At 39.6% G+C, this 19872-nt stretch overlaps 1 protein-coding gene across 1 annotated transcript; it reads right to left on the bottom strand.

The window, feature by feature from the left end:
- Positions 1 to 7697: 7697 nt before the first annotated feature.
- LOC149016051 (O-fucosyltransferase 10-like) lies at positions 7698 to 19660 on the bottom strand. The gene is made up of 10 exons (XM_089157163.1): positions 18608 to 19660; positions 12474 to 12546; positions 12102 to 12169; positions 11722 to 11810; positions 10326 to 10523; positions 9706 to 9910; positions 9427 to 9594; positions 8683 to 8850; positions 8393 to 8583; positions 7698 to 8284 (listed from the first exon to the last, which is right to left on the bottom strand). The coding sequence occupies exons 1-10, from the start codon at positions 18983 to 18985 to the stop codon at positions 8092 to 8094; spliced, it is 1731 nt and encodes a 576-aa protein (XP_089013289.1). The 5' UTR covers positions 18986 to 19660; the 3' UTR covers positions 7698 to 8091.
- Between the last annotated feature and the right edge of the window lie 212 nt (positions 19661 to 19872).

Raw genomic sequence — 19872 nt, 5'->3', positions numbered from 1 at the left:
TCCCGAAATACCATAGGTAGAGCTCCCAAAGGGCTAGGGGTGGAGAGGATTTTAAAATTTTCTATTAACCACTTTATTTCCCTTGTTTTTCTCTTTCCATGAGCAAAATAACATTATTTCCCCTCCTCCCCTCCCCCAAAATATTGGAAATGGGGGTGTCAATGTTAGGCCTGACTCGTTAGAACTGACCGAGTCTGACTAAGATTAAACCCGGCTTGACTTGGCCCCTTTACTAAATGTGTCAAGCTTTAGCTCGACCTGATAACTAAATAGTTAATCCTAGTCCACACTTCAGGCCAGTTAGGCACCGGACCTATCCAACTAAAATGCAACCCAATTGAGAACAACTTGTTAAGCCCGACTAAACCCAAATTGATTTTTTTTTAATTAGTTTTTATGCCATTTGAAATGTTGAAGCTCAAATGTCTTTGTTAGCAATTCACAATCTATCTGAAGTCCAAAAATTAATGTTCTCAATGGATCCTTGGAATTCATTAGATCTTAATTTCCTCATTAACTTCTTTTATCCAAATTGTTTTACTCTTACTAATGCTATTTATAATTGCAATCTTCTCCCTGAGATTAATAAACACCACCCCCCCCCCAAAAAAATTGAATCTTCAATGGATCATGTTCTTTCTTGAACATCACTAATGAATTCATTTAACATTTGATGTTGCAAATACAAATGAACAATTGATTTCTTTGATTTGAATGCATCGTAGTTAAATTTCATTTCATAATAAAGAATAGGGAAAGAGAATGATCATTAAGATACGTGATGTTCCCAGGTCTCAATTCACATTAGCATTAGGTGATTAACTCATATAAATTATCAATTGAATCAAAAGAAAAACGCAACTTGTAAACCTTAACCTAGCCTAACCATTCGGTCGTGTGAATTAACAAGAAAATAGAAGCAAGAAGAAGAAGAAGAGACACAGGCGTTTGATGACGGAGTTCGGCTCTTGAGCCTACATCTCCGGGACTCGGGATAGAGTCCAATCTACTATAGCTTAAGAGATTACAGATAAACAGGGAAAATAAGGGTACAGAGATGACCGTATATGGCAGTAGTTGATGCTCAAATCAACATCGAGTCTTCCTCTTCATATGAGGAATGAAAGCCCTCTGGTATCGCCTCAAAGAACCAAACACAGAGTGAGATCAGAACATCAAGAACAACTCCAAGCCATCACCGAATCACTCAAGAACATCACCGAGTGATTCCCTTCCTTTGCCAAGCACTTTGCCTCAAAGTACCACAAGAATCAACCATCAAACGAAGGTAGAAGATGAAGAGCAGGAAGAAGAATAGCCATCTCCGAATCTCCAGAATCGCTAGAGCTCAAACCCCAAATCACAAAACGAAACCCTCGACACTATTTGCATACGTGAATGAAATAAACCAGCCCAACTATGCCTTATACAAACACATGAACCGGACGGTTCAATAACAAACCAGGTAAATACATGAAATACCCAAATTACCCCAACAATCTCCCCTTAATCTATAACTCTACACAACAACCATAGTAGACTGGGCTTCAACCGTCATCGTCCAAGTGTACCTGCACACAAAAAAAAAAAAAAAAAAAAAAAAAGAGACCACAGTACAAAGCAAACAAAAAAATATGCAAAGTACCTAGACATGCACTAACCATGCAACACTAAAGGACTCACAACAGGCACACCATGCAACAAATGCAACAGGTAGAGAAACCCATAAACAACAACACCAACTCCTAGCTCACAACTCAACCAAATCAACATGGAGAGTACATATGCACACACCAGGCATATATCGACTAACAGAGACAAACAGAACAAGAGTCATAAAAATTTGGGCAGCATCTCCCCTAAAACTGCAACATATGCAAACCTAATAAACAAATACAAGACATACCTGGACATCACCACACCATAGATAAATGAAAAACAAAGTATACAATCTCCACAAAAGGTAATAACCCATCATATAGACTTACTCATGCTAATCAAAGCATAATAAATATATGAATTAAAACAAGTAAGACTTTAAACAAGAGACAAGTATAACTTCAAGAAATCCATGGTGATATCCAAAACCAACCTAGATTAACAGAACCTCACACACATCAACAGATGAACAACATGGATCCTGACATAATTGACAGTGTCAATACAGCCCATGAATCTACAAATGCTTACAATATAAGCCAAGTCAAGTCTAAAACATATCACATGATACATAAGAGAACTTAACCAACTAGAGAAAAGAGATTTAAACAATTCAAATATATAAAACATAACAAGTAAGCATAAATCTCTCCCCCAATCAGTAGATTCCAAAACTTAGGAAATTCCTAACAAATCCATGTATTTTCATTTCAAAATTTTGATTTTAAAACCTTCCCCAAGGAATACAATCATGCAATCAATATGTTAAACCACATAGATGCAGATATAAGACATAGAAAATGAAATGAGAAACTAGAGGCAACTGTAAACCTAAAATGCAAATACAATGCAAAAAACTCAACCATCAAGTTTTATATATCAATGCCAAGGGTATTCAAATGAAATCACAACAGAATTCATTAACAAGTCATATTTTCAAATTCAGTTGTTAAAATGCCTAAAGAAGTTGCAAATATTTCTTTCTTTCACACTAAAGTAAAGAAAGACAACAAGTATCCAATTACCCAATAGGCAATAACACTCCTCAATCCATCACGGCTTAACTACCACTACTCAAACCAGGACCTCTTCACCCACTCACCACACATGACGGGCACAAGTCACAACTAGACACATCCATGTCATCTAGAGTAGAAACCAAACCAGAGATAAAAGAAGTAAACTCAATAAGACTTAACAACTCTGACCTACAAGACCAGACTCAATAACCACATAAAAATATAACTGCAAACAAGACATAACCTAACCAATAAAACTGGTGCAAGTCATCTTACCAAACAACTCCATAAATCTGACAATAAACACTCCCAAATCAAAATCATACAAGCTGACAGACCATATCCCCTGAATATCATGTGAACCCCAACCTGTGAGGACACACCCTCTTGACAACACCTATGTCAAGACCAGCACTAATGCTGAACCGGAGAACAAACCTCTCCCCCTGGAGACCAACCTCTCCAAACACTTGACAACACTATGTCAAAACCAGCACTCATGCTGAACATGGAGACTATACCTCTCCAAACACCAAGGATATACCTAATGCTATACCGAGTGAAATAGGAATCATCATGTGTGTAACTAACTGTACTAAACAGTCTCAACACCACCTATAACCACTCTAGCATAAAAAACTCAGTCAGACATGTATATCAATGCCACTAAAAGCATCCATGAGAGTACAAAACATATTGTCCCAAATTTATTAAAAATAAACAGCTTCCTTACACAAGCATATCACCTTAAAGATAAATAGACCACCTCCCTTTAACAAAGGAACAAAATAGGATAAACCAAAGTATGCATCCAATGGAAACCCCAAATAACCAGGTCTTAAAACAAGGTCTATGCTAACACAAAAAGCACCTAGGTCATCAAAGGACCTCAAACATGTTTATTTCACCAGAATTAGCACATTATTATTAATTGTCTCACCTTCTTGCAGTTTTCTCTTGTATGTAAAACAATTCTTCTCAATATGACCCACTTTATGACAGAAAAAACATCTCTTGGTGTTAGAATCAGTCTTATTATTATTCCCATTATTATTCTTGTTGTTATTTTCATGATTGTCATACATTTTACCCTTTCCCTTGGACTTCTCATGTTTGTAAGAGCCCTTGCCCTTAACAAACAAATTATCCCCACTCCCTGAAGTCTTTTCGAAAGTCAACAACTCTGACTCCCTATTCCTCAGAACACCAATCAATTGTTCTAGGGAAATGTTTTGACAAGCATACTTGATTGAATTCTTAACAACAAGATAGTCATTATGAAGGGAATTCAATAGGATAATAGACAGGTCTTGGTCTTCCAATTTGGTCTTTTCCCCAGTACTAGCCAAGTCTTGAATCAACTTCTTAAATACATCTAGGTTCTTATCAAGGCTGATTGTAGGGTCCATCTTAAACCCATACAATTTTTCTTTCAGATAAATCTTATTACCTAGATTCTTTTTCTGGTAGATTTGTTCAAGCTTATTCCATACTTTAATAGGGGTATTGTCATCATCATCCAAACACCTGATAACACCATCAATAATGTTCCAGAGCATGCAACCAATTGCATTCTCCATCACTTCAGTCCTCAAGACTGGGTTAATGCTTTCAAAGAAAGCAACTAGGTCATCTATAGATCTTAGGAGTTTCTGTTGTGCCATTAAAGCCCTGACTTTCCTTTTCCAAATCCCAAAGTCCCCTGTCCCATCAAACTTTTCAATGTCTACCCTGGAACCCCCCATAGGAGTATCCAAACTTAGGTAACTAGGACTCAACCCTAGACCTACTGCTCTACTAGAGCCTGTGGTAACTACACTAACCACACTGGGAGGAGTATCCTCCCCTGGTAGACTGAAACCCTTGCTTAACTCCATTTTGGAGCAGATAAATCACACACAATCAGTATATATTGGAATTAAGTCACAATACTGATATAAACAATTCTGAAAAATATAATAAACAAAATTAATCGATCACAATTTTATTATCTACTCATATACATGTGTCAGCAGTATTTAATCAAACATTTATTAACTCAATAGGCCAATATAAACCAAATAAAGTGCCTAAGTTATCAAATTGAGATCCTCTACGCAGTCTTGTATAAAATTCTAGCGGAAATTATATAACCAAGTGATCAATTAACGAGTTAATAAAAGCAGAATAAATCTCATACATAAATTATCACAATTACAAAGTCAAAACAGGTCATAAAAATTAGAACCGAATACCTACTGGTAACATACAGGAGCAGCAGTAGTATATATGACCAACATATAACAGTAATCAACCTATATTCATATGAGATTAATTCAGCAAATTAATCTAATCAGAATCATCAATCCTCATATAGATTAGCATTGGAAATGAACCAATAAATTATCAGCAGACCAGAATGGTAAGCAGCAGAAGCAATAAATCAATCTATATTAACCAAAACACAGGCTATCAATCTAACAGGTTAACATTTGCTGAAATTATATAAAAAACTAGATTATATAACCAGCAGTAGCATCATCCGAATTATAATCAGCAGAACCAGAAATATACACAGATTATATAATCAGAAAAATGATTCAATAATTTAACCTAAATTATCTATGAGATCATAAAATAATTAAACATAATACTCATAGAGAAATTCTAAATTAGGTCTCCACCGAATCACTTAACCGAAACATAGACTGTCTCAGGCTAACAGGGTAACCTCAGCTCTGATGCCAATTTGATGTTCCCAGGTCTCAATTCACATTAGCATTAGGTGATTAACTCATATAAATTATCAATTGAATCAAAAGAAAAACGCAACCTGTAAACCTTAACCTAGCCTAACCATTCGGTCGTGTGAATTAACAAGAAAATAGAAGCAAGAAGAAGAAGAAGAGACACAGGCGTTTGATGACGGAGTTCGGCTCTTGAGCCTACATCTCCGGGACTCGGGATAGAGTCCAATCTACTATAGCTTGAGAGATTACAGATAAACAGGGAAAATAAGGGTACAGAGATGACCGTATATGGCAGTAGTTGATGCTCAAATCAACATCGAGTCTTCCTCTTTATATGAGGAATGAAAGCCCTCTGGTATCGCCTCAAAGAACCAAACACAGAGTGAGATCAGAACATCAAGAACAACTCCAAGCCATCACCGAATCACTCAAGAACATCACCGAGTGATTCCCTTCCTTTGCCAAGCACTTTGCCTCAAAGTACCACAAGAATCAACCATCAAACGAAGGTAGAAGATGAAGAGCAGGAAGAGAATAGCCATCTCCGAATCTCCAGAATCGCCAGAGCTCAAACCCCAAATCACAAAACGAAACCCTCGACACTGTTTGCATACGTGAATGAAATAAACCAGCCCAACTATGCCTTATACAAACACATGAACCGGACGGTTCAATAACAAACCAGGTAAATACATGAAATACCCAGATTACCCCAACAATACGAAATAAAGATTGAAATACATAAAAACTTATAGATTCTTAGAAATGTTAATCATAATTTCAGTTTGGCACGCTTTTGAAATACATCTTCTCAAAGCTCTAGTGAGAATGGAGAAAAGAAAAAGGAAAGATTTGCTTGGGAACTTTGAGAAGATTGTAAAAGTCCCATTTTTTCCCATTCAATTCAATATTGCAAGAATCCAATGAAATGTACAACAATTTCAGCCCAAATTAAGCTTGACTATGGTGACCTGATTGTGGACTGAAGACCGAAACTGGTGACTGACTCTGGGCTGAAAACCGACACGCCCAAAAATGGACCAAGACCAAACCGGACTGAATACTTGTGGATAGAAATATTATTCTCAATAATTGTCCAATTGGAGCCCTATTTTTAATGGAAGAAACACTTGAACCCTAATTAGAAACTAACTCACAGATCCCTATACTTTCTCGATTAAATTTCATCCCTCCCAATAAAAATTTCGATCTTAAGTTTTACCTATCTAAAATATTATTGTAAAGTCTTTTTCTCAATAATTTACCCCTAAAATTTAGGAATGCAAGATTTATGGAAATATATTTAGATATTTAAAGCCCTTATTAACGCCCTAATTATCCCTAATATATTTAGATATATTTAGGTATTTAACCCCTGAATATATAGTCATGATTTAGATATACTTAAGGCCCTGATATAGATGTATTTAATGCCCTAAGTAACCCTGGTTCATTTAGATATTTGAGGAAAAGTATACATAATTATTGATTTGGAAAGGTGAGATTTATGAAAATATAATCAGATATTTATGATTAATGGGATACAGAGATTATTACTTACCAAAAAATAAGGGATACTCGATTTTGAAGCCATTTTAAATTTTAAACGTAGCTTTCACTAAATTAAACTAATAGGCCAATGGAGGAGTAGTAGGATGGTTATGAACCTGCTCCTCAGTGGAGAGGTCTTAGGTTCAACTCCTTCCGGCGGCATATGTAATATCCCTATCCCTATATATAAAAAGCGCCTTTGTACCAAAAAAAAATTAAACTAACACATGGTCAAATTGGCACAAGGGCTAAACCCAAATCCCAACCCTATCAAGACTTTCGGGTTGAAAAAAAGTTCAGCTGCACTTTGGCCAAGCTCAAAGCAAGTTTGGGCCGGTCCAAGTCAATAAAGTTTTATTAACACCTCTACTCAACACTGATAAAGTAAAACATAAATGCTCAGAAGTAGAACCCTTCTTAAACGTATACTCACAATCCTTAGATCCAGACTCCCTAATTCACGTAGTTGACGCCAAAGGACCATAAGGCATATGCCAATGCAAGTGTTTGGATCCTCTACATGTACATGTTGGAATGATAACCAGCGGCTCTATTTTTTTAATTTACGAGAGAAGGGGTTTGAAAGTTGATAGTGCATAACACCATTTATTTTTTCTATTAAAGGAGTAGCGTATCCCTCTTAAGTCTAGATTGACTATGCTCCCCTCCACCTCATATTGTTGAGTGACCTATCTCTGAGCATTGATAAAATAAACTAAAGGCAGATCCTACCAAGATGAACAAAAGCAAATCCTCCTAAACATATGGTAGAAGGTTGTGAGAAGAGCATAGTCCTCTACATATCTCCCATCAAACATTTTGTCTTGGAATGATGTACCATTTCACTTTATAGTGACCGCTCCGAGTTTATCTCACAAAAAGTGAGGAAAAAAAAAACTCATTGATCAAAAATCCACAAACCTGCCAAAAAGCAGTAGCAGCTCACCTACCTAATCCCTGCATTTAGCCTATACAACACAAGCAACTCAATCACCATAAAAAAAAAAAAAAAAAGGGAATTGGTGGCAAGGGTCAAAATTGTAAGGAAAAACAGAAAATGAGAACAGAGAAGGAATCAGTTTGTAAGGTGTAATAGACCATAAATGACAGCAGCTCCACCAGTCACTAAAGGCTTAAACTAGAAATTTGTGCTGGTGGCTAAGCATGGATGACCCTGTAAAATTTGGGGATCCCTGGAGACACCAGCATTCTGGCAAAGGATAAGAATAGACGGATGATTTTTTGCTAGCCTTCTTTGCTTTAGTTCCCATTATCCTGTCATTTCCCATGCGCATTAATTTCATCTGCTCCCTGAAAGATTTCCAGCTGCATCAACAGTTCAACAGAATGGATGTCGTTCAATATCAGATCTCAGGAAGGGAAGGAGAGAGAAAAAAAAAACAAAGGCATGGATACAACAACAGAAGCGGGTACCTTATGGAAGTGTCTTGCAATAGAAAAACTAGCTTTTGTTTGTCTGGTTTGATAGTTTTAGCATGTCCATTATAAATGAACCGTCTATGGCCCATAAGAAAATGAGGGAAGTTCCCACCTTGAGTTGTCACGAAAACTTCACTAAACAAGCAAACAGTGTAATCCAAAGCAGCCAACTTCGAAGAATAGCCCTGTAAACCAAAAATCAAAGGAGCTAAACCAGAAGTCATAAGGCTTAAGACTAGGAAATAAGAAACCAATAGTTTGATGCTATCAATAACAATACTAACCTCAAAAGAAGCAAGCTCATCCTGAGTGGCAAGAGAATCTTTCGTTTGTAGAAGGGGAAACATCTTCAGTAGTGGAGCCAGATTCCTCTCAGCCTGGTATATTTTACCAGATGCAAGATAGATGGAGGTGTTATTGTCAAAACCCATGCCCCTTAGCATCATTCCAACCTATGCTGACAAAGGAAAAATTTTAAGAAAGAATTTCAACTATTACACTGCTTCAAGCAATATTCGACTGAATGGAGGACATGGAGATCATGAAACTGGAAATAACATCACACAGTGCATCAGCCAGTTCTGCCATGGATTAAACAGTGGAGAGTCCAGACCAATAAGCATTTCTTCTATTTATAGGGTGTATGATGCATCATAAGTTCTCATTTACATTACCAAGAACATAGAAAAAAATTTTGTTTCCACCACTTCAGTAATCAGAATCTTGAATTACATTATACACACAGACAAACAAACCATTAGAGCAGAACAGCAACATATATCTATGGATTCTATGCTGTATTAAGATATCTAAACTCAAGGACCTAGAATCAATGATCTATAGCTTCTGTGATTGCACAACTCTCATATTATTTGACTCTTCTTTTTTCAGGTTGTAGCATCCAAAACACCAAAAATTGGAGAAGATTCAAATGTTTGATTGAAGAGACTTCTAAATTTATGATTTCAATGGCAGGAAAACCTATCTATTCTTTGGTCCCAACAAAACCAAAAGGACAGATTAGTTACCTCCAAGGGAGTTAATGGGCATTTTCCATTGATCCTATTCAGGCCAGGTTCAATCACACGGCTTTTACTTTTGAACTTTCCTCTCCACCCCTTTTCACGAACTAAATCCATCACTAACTTTTCAGTTTTCCCTCCATCATATACACAGCATGAGAATGCCACCATATCCTGCAGTCAAAAGGGAAATGCTTGACCGAATCCATTCACAACATCACAGGTCCACCACATTGAAGATTTCAATAATTTTTTCAGCATACTCATGAAAATAAGCAATGATACCTCTTCAAAACGAAGGTGGACGGAGACATATTTCCCATTGCTCATTGTGCTCTTCTTAATCATTCGATTGACTAATTTCCTAGCTAGTTCTGCAATAGGAGCAGAAAATCTCAGTGCTTCATAATTGGCTAAGCATCTAAGATACTGAATATTAGATGGAACTTCCATTGCCAATCTGTTTGCAAAGGGTGATATGCGGATAACCCTGCATCAAACAGGCAACCCATAAGAAATAGACCTTCAAAGTAGGATCGACACAATATTATTCACAACTCGTAGTGCTATAGTTGTATGAGAAAACCTAGAAATATCAAATAAATGTTTGTCTGATCATAGTCATTGCAAATTCTTTTTCTCTTAACCTTTTTATTTTCTTTCTATACTTTTTCTGGTCATGGGTTACATTTTCTATTTGTTGGAAAAGGAAAAAAGGTATCATGTAGCTGAAGTCAAATTCATGCATGTAATACTACCTCGCAACATACTTCACATTAATTACATTCATAATCTGAGAAAAATAAACTAAAGGGAGATAAGAAAGAATGAGGTAATTCAGATTGGAGTTCAAAGAAAGAATTATTTAATCTGAAGGAAAATAGTGACAGCACTGTATTATCTACCCTTGTTTTTGCATGATAGAGTAAACATCTCCCAGATAATAGCTAGCTGGAGCCCAAGCTTTGGCTCTGAAGATAGGTATATTGCTAATGTTGTTGTCATATCTTTCCATTAATGCCTCAGGTAGTTCCCGGACAACAGTCACATAGCCCCTCAGTGTGTTAATAAAATAGTCTTCATCAAATATGTCTCCAAAGCCACTGCAAAGAGAAAATATCTCATATTACTCAGTTGTTTTTAGCTTTGACTTCAAAAACTATTCAACTAGCTTGTTGTGAATCATCTGTAATCCGATGACCGAACATAAAATTTAAGCCCCTGAAGAAAGCTAATCAAATAAGAATCATTTAATTCAAAGAACACTGACTGCACTGCATTATCCAGACTTGCTTTTGCAAGATAGGGTAATTATCTTCCAAAAAATATACCAATTTGAGAAATACGTCACATGGTAACTAGAAATATGGAAAGGGTTTCCTATGCCAGAGCAGAGGAGAGTCTGCATCCACACCAATAGATGTTCTGAAGAAGGTACAGTCACATAGGGACTACATATATGGACTAGGAGAGGATAATAATATTTACAAAATGTGCAGCAAATTGTCCTCTGGCAGCACACTGGAAGTTTTCCTATAGAGTTTTATATAATTGTTAATGTCCAACTTCTAATGCAGGAATCTCCAGGAAGATGGTTGTTATTGATACTATTCCTCGCAGCAAAACCAAATTAAAAGAGAGTAATATAAACCCCCAAGATAGCCCTAAACCCAGAACTGGGATATTTTGTCAATACTTACATGCAGAAAGAAAGAAAAAAAATTCTCCAATGGATTATTCTCCGCTGATACTCCTCAGAAAATAATTGTCAATTTCCCAACTGAAAAGAGTGGAAAATAGGGTTGGCAAGCATTGGATATTAGGGAAATGCACCAAAGAAATAGCAGGGAAAATGGAAATCAACTCATAAAAAATTGAGATTTTGATAGAGAGATTAGGTTTCTACCAGACTACGGAGAGTATGCAGGAAAAACATGAGTGAGAAAACATCAAAGGGAAGTATGATACAACAGGTCTCAGCCAGAAAGAGGTCAACAAAAAGCTTTTTTTGCAATTGTGACAAAGAAGATGGACCTCAGGCCCTCAACCATAACACTAAAAGATGTATCACCCCAATCCCAAGCTTCATTTTGAACATTGAACTATCCCTGATATTTTTACCTATTGGTGGTACTCCGAAGTTCCTGTGGTGCACTTGCTTTCAAAATTGATTCTCCAAAGCCATTATCATTTGTTAATGTCAACATTCACAACTCATAGGTTGATCCTCCAAAATCATATTACTTGTTAATGTCAACATTCTCAACTCAGCTATGAGAGGTCAAATATTTGGGCACCTACCTTGGATCCCTCCATACACTGTGGAACTGAAACTGAGGGATGACCAATACAGCATTCAACAGTCCTGCCACAGCCACCGCGTTGCAGATCTGGTAGTTAAAGTTTGTTAAAAATGAAAATTTAGACAAACATCGAGGAACTACAGCATGCACCACATTCTGCATATTATTGGCATGCTTGAAGAAATGGATAATATAATCAGCAAACAAATATGAAATTGCTGCTTCAATTACATCTATATTTCCATCATTTATTGAATTACAGAGAAATTCTAATGATTCTTTTTCTTTCCCTCATTCACATTTATCCAGAACTAAATTGAAGAAAGTTGATGATCCATGTATGAAAAATGGTCATGCCTAGCCACAGGAAATCCTTACTGATGAGCGTTGTTGATTCAGACCACCATTAGCCTCGATAATCAGGTAGCCAGTAGGTTGTGTCGACCCTGGAAAATAATGAAGATTTTAGTTTCAAATAGAAAGGTGGCATTCTTTTGCTTCTTACACAAATCACAGTGGTTACTATATTCCCTACTATCCAATATATATGATTGCTCAGCCATCTTTAACTTTCAATAATTATATGACTGCTTTGCAATCTTTAAGTTTCAGGAAACATGCTCAAGCCAAGAAAACACTTCTTAGATCAGCCAATAAATTCACAGAAAACTGGACCATATGTTATTAGAAGTTTAGAACACTGATAAACACAAATTGTGCAGAAAAGGCAGCTGCATGATGAATTCATACCAGAGCCAGTGGTTGCACTCGAACAGTTTCTCCTTTCTGTCAGCCTCCTCCTGTGCTTCCATATGGAAGACAACTACAAGGAAGAAAAAATATAGCCTTAGCTCTCAATTGTTCATTACATAACCCATATAAAAATAGAATCAGAAACATTCAGAGTGAAATCTATCTTCATCATCAAGAAAACACTTGTTGCATGAGCAGCTGGACTAATGGGAATATGCAAGTGTGTTACCTAGGTTTAAGTGAGAACAACTTCTAACGATAAAAACCAACATAGAAGGTAAGGAAGAAGATTCAAGACCAATATCTTAAATTACATTCAGTAATTGAATTCTCAGACCCATTGTAGCAGCACCATGACCAACTTTGTTAACTGTTACAGATGAAACTGCAAGAGAAGAGGCTATTGACTTGGGAAGTGATAAGAAGAGTGAGAACCGCAGGTCAGCACGCCACGTCAAGAAGCCAAGTTACCTGGAGGACTATTACATGGTAAAAGGGTATGTTGAGGATGTTTGAAGAGAATTAAAATGATTGGCTGCTGATGATTAGAGAGAATATTCTGTGATGCTTTTGTTTTAGGTTTTTGATGTTTGGACCTTATTCCACTATATAAGGAAAGAGATGAACAGTGTAAAGGCACGCTAGAAATTAATCCAATTGCCTCCTCTGTTTCTACAATTCTTTCTTGAACCCTCTCTGTCTTATTCCTTATTTTCATAACTGCAACATTTGGTCCGACCTACTGGATGGCGGAAGGGACTCAATTCAGGCAATTAGATGAAGCTGTCAAGAAGTTGAGCACCGACTCTGCTGCTCAAGGAGCAACGTTAGCAACTCTTTGCGAAGCCAGCTCCGAACAGAAGGCTACCCTGGAAGATCATCGCAATACAATGCGAGAGTTGGTTCTCCGCATCACCGCCATGGATAGTCGGCTGGAGAATGCCATGAGAACAAACCCTTCGTCCTCAACCAATCCTAACCAAAACCTACCTTCTACTCCCACAACACCAACCATTCCCGTAGCCATACCCTTCACCCCTGTTTCCAACCCAAATCTGCCTCAAGGTCCCTTTCCACCCAACACCGGTGCCATACAAACTCGTGTTGCCAAGCTAGATTTTCCAGTTTTCAATGGTGACAACCCCTCAGGATGGATATTCAGAGCTGAGAGATTTTTTGAATATCATGCCACTTCAGAGACTCAGAAGCTTACTGTTGCATCATTTCACATGGAGGGAGCGGCACTAGGCTGGTATCAGTGGATGCATCGATCAGGACTATTTACCACTTGGGCTGCTTTTACCCGAGCATTGGAGTTCCGATTCGGGCCGTCGGAGTTTGATGACCCCAGAGCCGAACTCGCCAAATTAACCCAAATTTCTTCAGTTGCAGAGTACCAAACACGGTTTGAAAACTTAGCTAATCGCATTTTTGATTTACCCCAATCCTTCCTTATGAGCTGTTTTATATCCGGCTTGAAATCAGAGATTCAACATGAAGTCAGAGCACTTAGGCCTACAGATATGACCACCACAGTAGGGTTAGCTCGTTTGCAAGAATCCAAACTCCAGGAATCTCGTCGGTCAGCTTTGCGTGTCATTCCCATATCCACAAAACCACCTATGCTACCCACACCACCATCTTCTGTTGGGATTAAAGGTTCGGCCATTACAAAAACTCCAAGCTTACCACCAAACAATCGAAATCTTCCCATCAAGCGATTATCCGAAGCCGAGATGCACAAACGAAGAGAGAAGGGTCTGTTTCAACCGTGAAGAACGGTTTGTTCCAGGCCACAGTGTAAAACCAAGCAGCTGCTCCTGTTGGAATATGATGACCCAGGGGAAGATGAAGCCGATTGACTGCCGGAGGATGTCCCAGACACCACGGGAAACGCCCCCCTGACTGAACCGAACACCCCTACAGAAATCTCGCTGCACTCGATGACTGGTGAAGCATCACCCACCACGATTCGTTTTACTGGCAACATTAAAGGGCAGTCGATCCAGGTATTGATAGATGGAGGTAGCACACACACGACTTCTTCAGAGTTGCACTGCACACAGATTGGGAATTTCCATCGAAGCGGCTCCTCCCATGGCGGTGATGGTGGGCAATGGAAGTCGGCTACGGAGCGAGGGAATCGTGAGGAACCGACCGTAGATCTTCAAGGGCATCGACTTCACTTGAATGCCCTAATTCTACCCTTATTTGGTGCGGATTTGGTCTTAGGCGCTCAATGGCTGGCCCGATTTGGAAATGTGATGTTCAATTACAAGCATCTTAGCTCGGAATTCTACGATCAAGAACAATTGATCTCACTCAAGGGAGACAGAGACCCCACCGCCCGATCAACTTGAATATCAAGGGATGAGACACTTGCTGGGCACTCAAGATTATGTGGGCTTTTACATGCTCACCATGGATCATACTGACCCAAGTCCACGAAGCTTTGTGCCAATGATGAACTCAAGCTTCTCTTAGAAAAATATCACGGTGTGTTTGGCGAGCCCACAGGACTTCCCCCACACGGGGCCCATGATCATGAGATCCATCTTCAGGCGGGATCACGGCCGTAAGTGTACGCCCGTATCGTTACCCTTATTTTCGAAGGATGAGATCGAACGGCAAGTGGGACAGATGCTAAAAAAGCACCATAAGGCATAGTACCAGCCCGTTTTTCGTCTCCAAGGTATTACTAGTCAAGAAGAAAGACGGCACGTGGCGATTTTGCGTGGATTATCGAGCCTTAAACGCCATCACCATTCGTGACCGCTTCCCCATACCAACTATTGAGGAGTTATTTGATGAGTTGCACGGAGCCCAATTTTTTACAAAGCTGGATTTGCGAAGCGGGTACCATCAAATCCGGGTCAAGGAGGAGGATATTGCTAAAACATCATTTAGAACCCATGAAGGGCATTACGAATTCTTAGTCATGCCTTTCGGCTTAACTAACGCCCCTTCAACCTTCCAAGCCCTCATGAATTCTGTCTTTAAACCCTACTTAAGGCAATTCATTTTGGTTTTCTTTGATGATGTTTTGATCTGACAAAAACTTGGCAGCCCATCTTACACACCTGGAGACGACTCTCACAACGTTGAAGGCCCATGGGTTATTGGTGAAGCACAGTAAGTGCACATTCGGCAGCAACAAGGTGACTTATCTGGGCCATGTGATAACAGCCCAAGGACTAGAAGTTGATCCCCAAAAGATAACTTCCATCACAAAGTGGCCTCTTCCACGATCTACAAGAGAAATCCGTGGCTTTTTGGGTCTTACCGGTTACTATCATCGGTTCATCAAGAATTACAGCCAGATCGCCTCTCCCTTAACAGATCTGTTGAAAAAGGGAAATAGCGATTGGACGAAGGAAGCTGAAGTTGCCTTCCATCAGCTGCAGGAGTTACTCACCCACGCTCCAGTTCTGGCATTGCCGGATTTCACCACTTTCTTCACAGTCGAAACAGATGCATCTGGCGTTGGCATCGGTGCTGTTCTGTCACAAAATGGACATCCAATCGCCTATTACAGCAAGAAACTGTAGCCAAGAATGCAAGCAGCCTCTACCTATACGTGCGAGATGTATGCAATCACACAATCGGTGGCGAGATGGAGACAGTACCTGCTGGGGGCTCGATTTCGCATCTTGACTGATCACCGCAGCCTTCGGGAACTCACCGCCCAAGTGATTCAGACTCCAGAGCAGCAGGCATGGTTGGGTAAGTTATTAGGTTATGATTTTGAAATTGTGTACAAATCAGGGGCCACCAATCAAACCGCCGATGCGCTATCAAGAAATTCGGAAGCTTCTCTCGCCTTGCTTACCGCCAGCTGCGTTTTTCCATCCCTACTAGATGAGTTAGGAGTAGCAACAGCCGCATCAGCAGAACTGCAAGCAATCTGCCAGAAATTAGGCAGCGAACCAGAGACACTCTCTCGTTATACCCTACATCAAGGTCTTGTGTATTACGATGGGAAAATTGTGATTCCGGATCAATCTCCCTTGCAGCAGCAATTGTTACATGAATTCCACGATTACGTTCACGGAGGTCACGTTGGGTACTACAGGACATACAAACGATTGGCAGCCAATGTCTATTGGAAAAATATGCTAAGAGATGTCAAGGCGTATGTGAGCAGGTGTTCCACTTGTCAAGAAATGAAATCGTTGCACACCTCTCCTGCCGGCCTCTTGCAACCAATTCCGGTACCTGATCAAGTGTGGGAAGATATTTCCCTTGATTTCATTGTGGGATTGCCTAACTCTAATGGCAAAACGGCAGTAATGGTGGTCGTAGATCGTCTTAGCAAGTATGCCCACTTCTGCTCACTTCCCAGTCATTATACCAGCTTCAAGGTGGCTACTCTGTTCGCGAAGGAGATCATACGCCTCCACGGATTGCCCAGAACCATTGTGAGTGATCGTGACCCGCTGTTCATTAGTAAGTTTTGGAAGGACCTTTTCAAATTGCAAGGCACGACCTTAGCCTTCAAACATGACTTATCACCCACAGAGTGATGGGCAAACCGAAGTTCTCAACAGAGGATTGGAAATGTACCTACGATGCTTTGTTGCTGATGAACCAAAACGATGGGAAGCTTATTTATGTTGGGCTGAATTTTGGTATAATACAGCCTATCACTCGGCTATCGGTACCACTCCATTCGAAGCCTTGTATGGCCGCCCACCTCCCACCATTACTCGGTACATTCCAGGCAGCTCAGCCATCGATGCTGTAGACCAGGAACTAAGAAGTCGTGATGACATTCTATCTCATCTGAAGCGCTACTTACGACAGGCCCAAGATCGCATGAAAAACCAAGCTGACAAACATAGGGTGGACAAGGTCTATCAAGTTGGGGATTGGGTTTATGTTCGCTTACAAGCGTATCGGCAGCAATCTGTCGCGAACAGAGGGCATTCCAAGCTATCTCGGAAGTATTTTGGGCCTTTCCAAGTCAGTCGCAGAATTGGTCTGGTGGCCTACGAACTACAGCTTCCTGAGTCTTCACAAATTCACCCAGTTTTTCATGTTTCCCTCCTTAAGCCATGTATGGGAGCACCTAATGCAATTATATCACTGCCTGAAGAACCTCTTTCGGAACTGAAACCCGCAGCTGTGCTACAACAGAGGGAGAGATTGGTGCGTGGAATTCACATTCCTCAAGCTCTAATCCAATGGGAGGGAAGGCAAATTGAAGACGCCACTTGGGTCGACTTAGTCTCTCTACGACAAGAATTTCTTGAACTAAACCTTGAGGACAAGGTTCTTTTGGATGGGTACGGCAATGTTACAGATGAAACTGCAAGAAAAGAGGCTATTGACTTGGGAAGTGATAAGAAGAGTGAGAACCGCAGGTCAGCACGCCACGTCAAGAAGCCAAGTTACCTGGAGGACTATTACATGGTAAAAGGGTATGTTGAGGATGTTTGAAGAGAATTAAAATGATTGGCTGCTGATGATTAGAGAGAATATTCTGTGATGCTTTTGTTTTAGGTTTTTGATGTTTGGACCTTATTCCACTATATAAGGAAAGAGATGAACAGTGTAAAGGCACGCTAGAAATTAATCCAATTGCCTCCTCTGTTTCTACAATTCTTTCTTGAACCCTCTCTGTCTTATTCCTTATTTTCATAACTGCAACATTAACAAAGTCAGGAAAACTGCAGGTCTACAATTTTAATTCCCAGAAGCCCTAATGTCCTGCTCTCTAAGAAAAAGCATAGCAAGTATTGGTAAAACGGAAGTCTACAAACGTGGCTTCCTTGTTAAGACTTGCTCTGTTTATCAACTTCTTATTTCTTTCCCTGGTTAACACCGTGAATTGCACTAAACAGGGAAATACCACCATCCTGGTAGTCACTATAGGCACCTCATCTGGAAAAAAAGGAAAAAACTGCTTTATGATAACCAGATTTCTTATATACCTATTTGTTGCCTCAATTCAGAAACAAGAACCAGTTTCAATAACATGTTAAAGGTGAATAGAGAGACTAAAACTATTCCAAAGCAACATCTGGAACATAAGTTATAAACATTGAGAAAAAAACATCCATAAAATAAAAGCAAACTATGACGCAGGAATAATAAAAAAGAGACTATCTTTTTCGGAAGAAAGGGAGAACCTCAATGGCGGATTCATTATCGGACTGAATTTCAGGCCAGCGCTTGAGGAACACCTCATGGCTTCGGTACACCGATCCAGGAACCGGAGGAACAGAACGGAACAGAGCAGAGAATGTGCAAACGCACAAGAGCAACCCAGAGAAGTACAACAAGGGTAATAGAAGGAAAAGCCGTACATTGCAACGGAGGAGGAAGGAGGAGAAGCAGCTCTCACGATGACGGGAAAGCGAGTGAGCCTTGGTCAGTAGACGGCGCCGGTAATGTGGACCATGAGATGATCGCCTTGGGGAAGACGGTGGACTTGGGGAACTGCTTTCGCTACTGTAACCATTACCACTCTTTGTGGAGATGGTGAAATGTTGGGTCTTCGTCTTCATGACTACGGAATCTTGTTAATGCCCATTCGAGAAGAGAGAGAGAGAGAGAGCGTTCCAACTTCCAAGTACCAAGCTCTTTGGGGTAAGACTAGCGGTGGGTCCTGGTTCTCGTCGCTGCAGAATTTACTTGTTCGCAATCACACACAGAGAGAGAATGGTGTGTCTTGGAATTTCATGGCTTCAGAATTTGGTTTGTGAGATCACAGAGAAGAGACAAGAACACTGCTGTAAAGGTTTTTTTGAGGAGAGAATCTAATGATGGGTCTTGATATTCATGGTTTGCAAAATCTTGTTAATGCTTAACAAACCCTCAAAGACACAGAGAGAAAGAGAGAGAGAAATCGTGATCGCTTTTTAGGAGGTTGAGAACAGTGGCTTCTTTTGCTTTTGAACTTTTTGAATGATTCCACAAAAATTTCCAAGAAACGTTGCAGAATAGAAGGAGCTTCTACGGCCAAATTGTGAGTTGCTTTACCTTTAACGACTCTAGAGAGTAGAACAGGGGACCAAGACTGCTATAAAAAGGAAAAGAGTGAGAGAGATTGGCCATTGAAGGATATTCTCCAAAATGGAATAGAAAAGTGAAGGAAAGTTGAGATTCAGTTGCTAGTGCGACTTGGAGCTGATAAGCTGACTGGGTTCGGCGCCTATTCCCTAAATTAATGTGATTAAAGCCTGATGGAGGTAGTCAGAGTGAGCTGGTTTACAATCAATACGAGAGGAGAGAATGTGTGAAACTGGAAGATTTCACCATGAATGACGGCGCGAAATATGAAATGTTAAGAGGTGGCTCTTAATATGGAAAGGAAAATTTTCAGGAAGCCAGATCATCTCGCTTCCGAGGAGGAGAAACTAGAAAGTGACCGTTTTTAACCGCATAAATGGAA

The sequence above is a fragment of the Hakea prostrata genome, chromosome 5, assembly GCF_041222555.1.
Source record: "Hakea prostrata isolate BN-2017 chromosome 5, UWA_Hpros_2, whole genome shotgun sequence".
Lineage (NCBI taxonomy): Eukaryota > Viridiplantae > Streptophyta > Magnoliopsida > Proteales > Proteaceae > Hakea > Hakea prostrata.
Note: the sequence above shows the minus strand (reverse complement) of the source record. Positions and strands in the feature narration are given on the sequence as shown.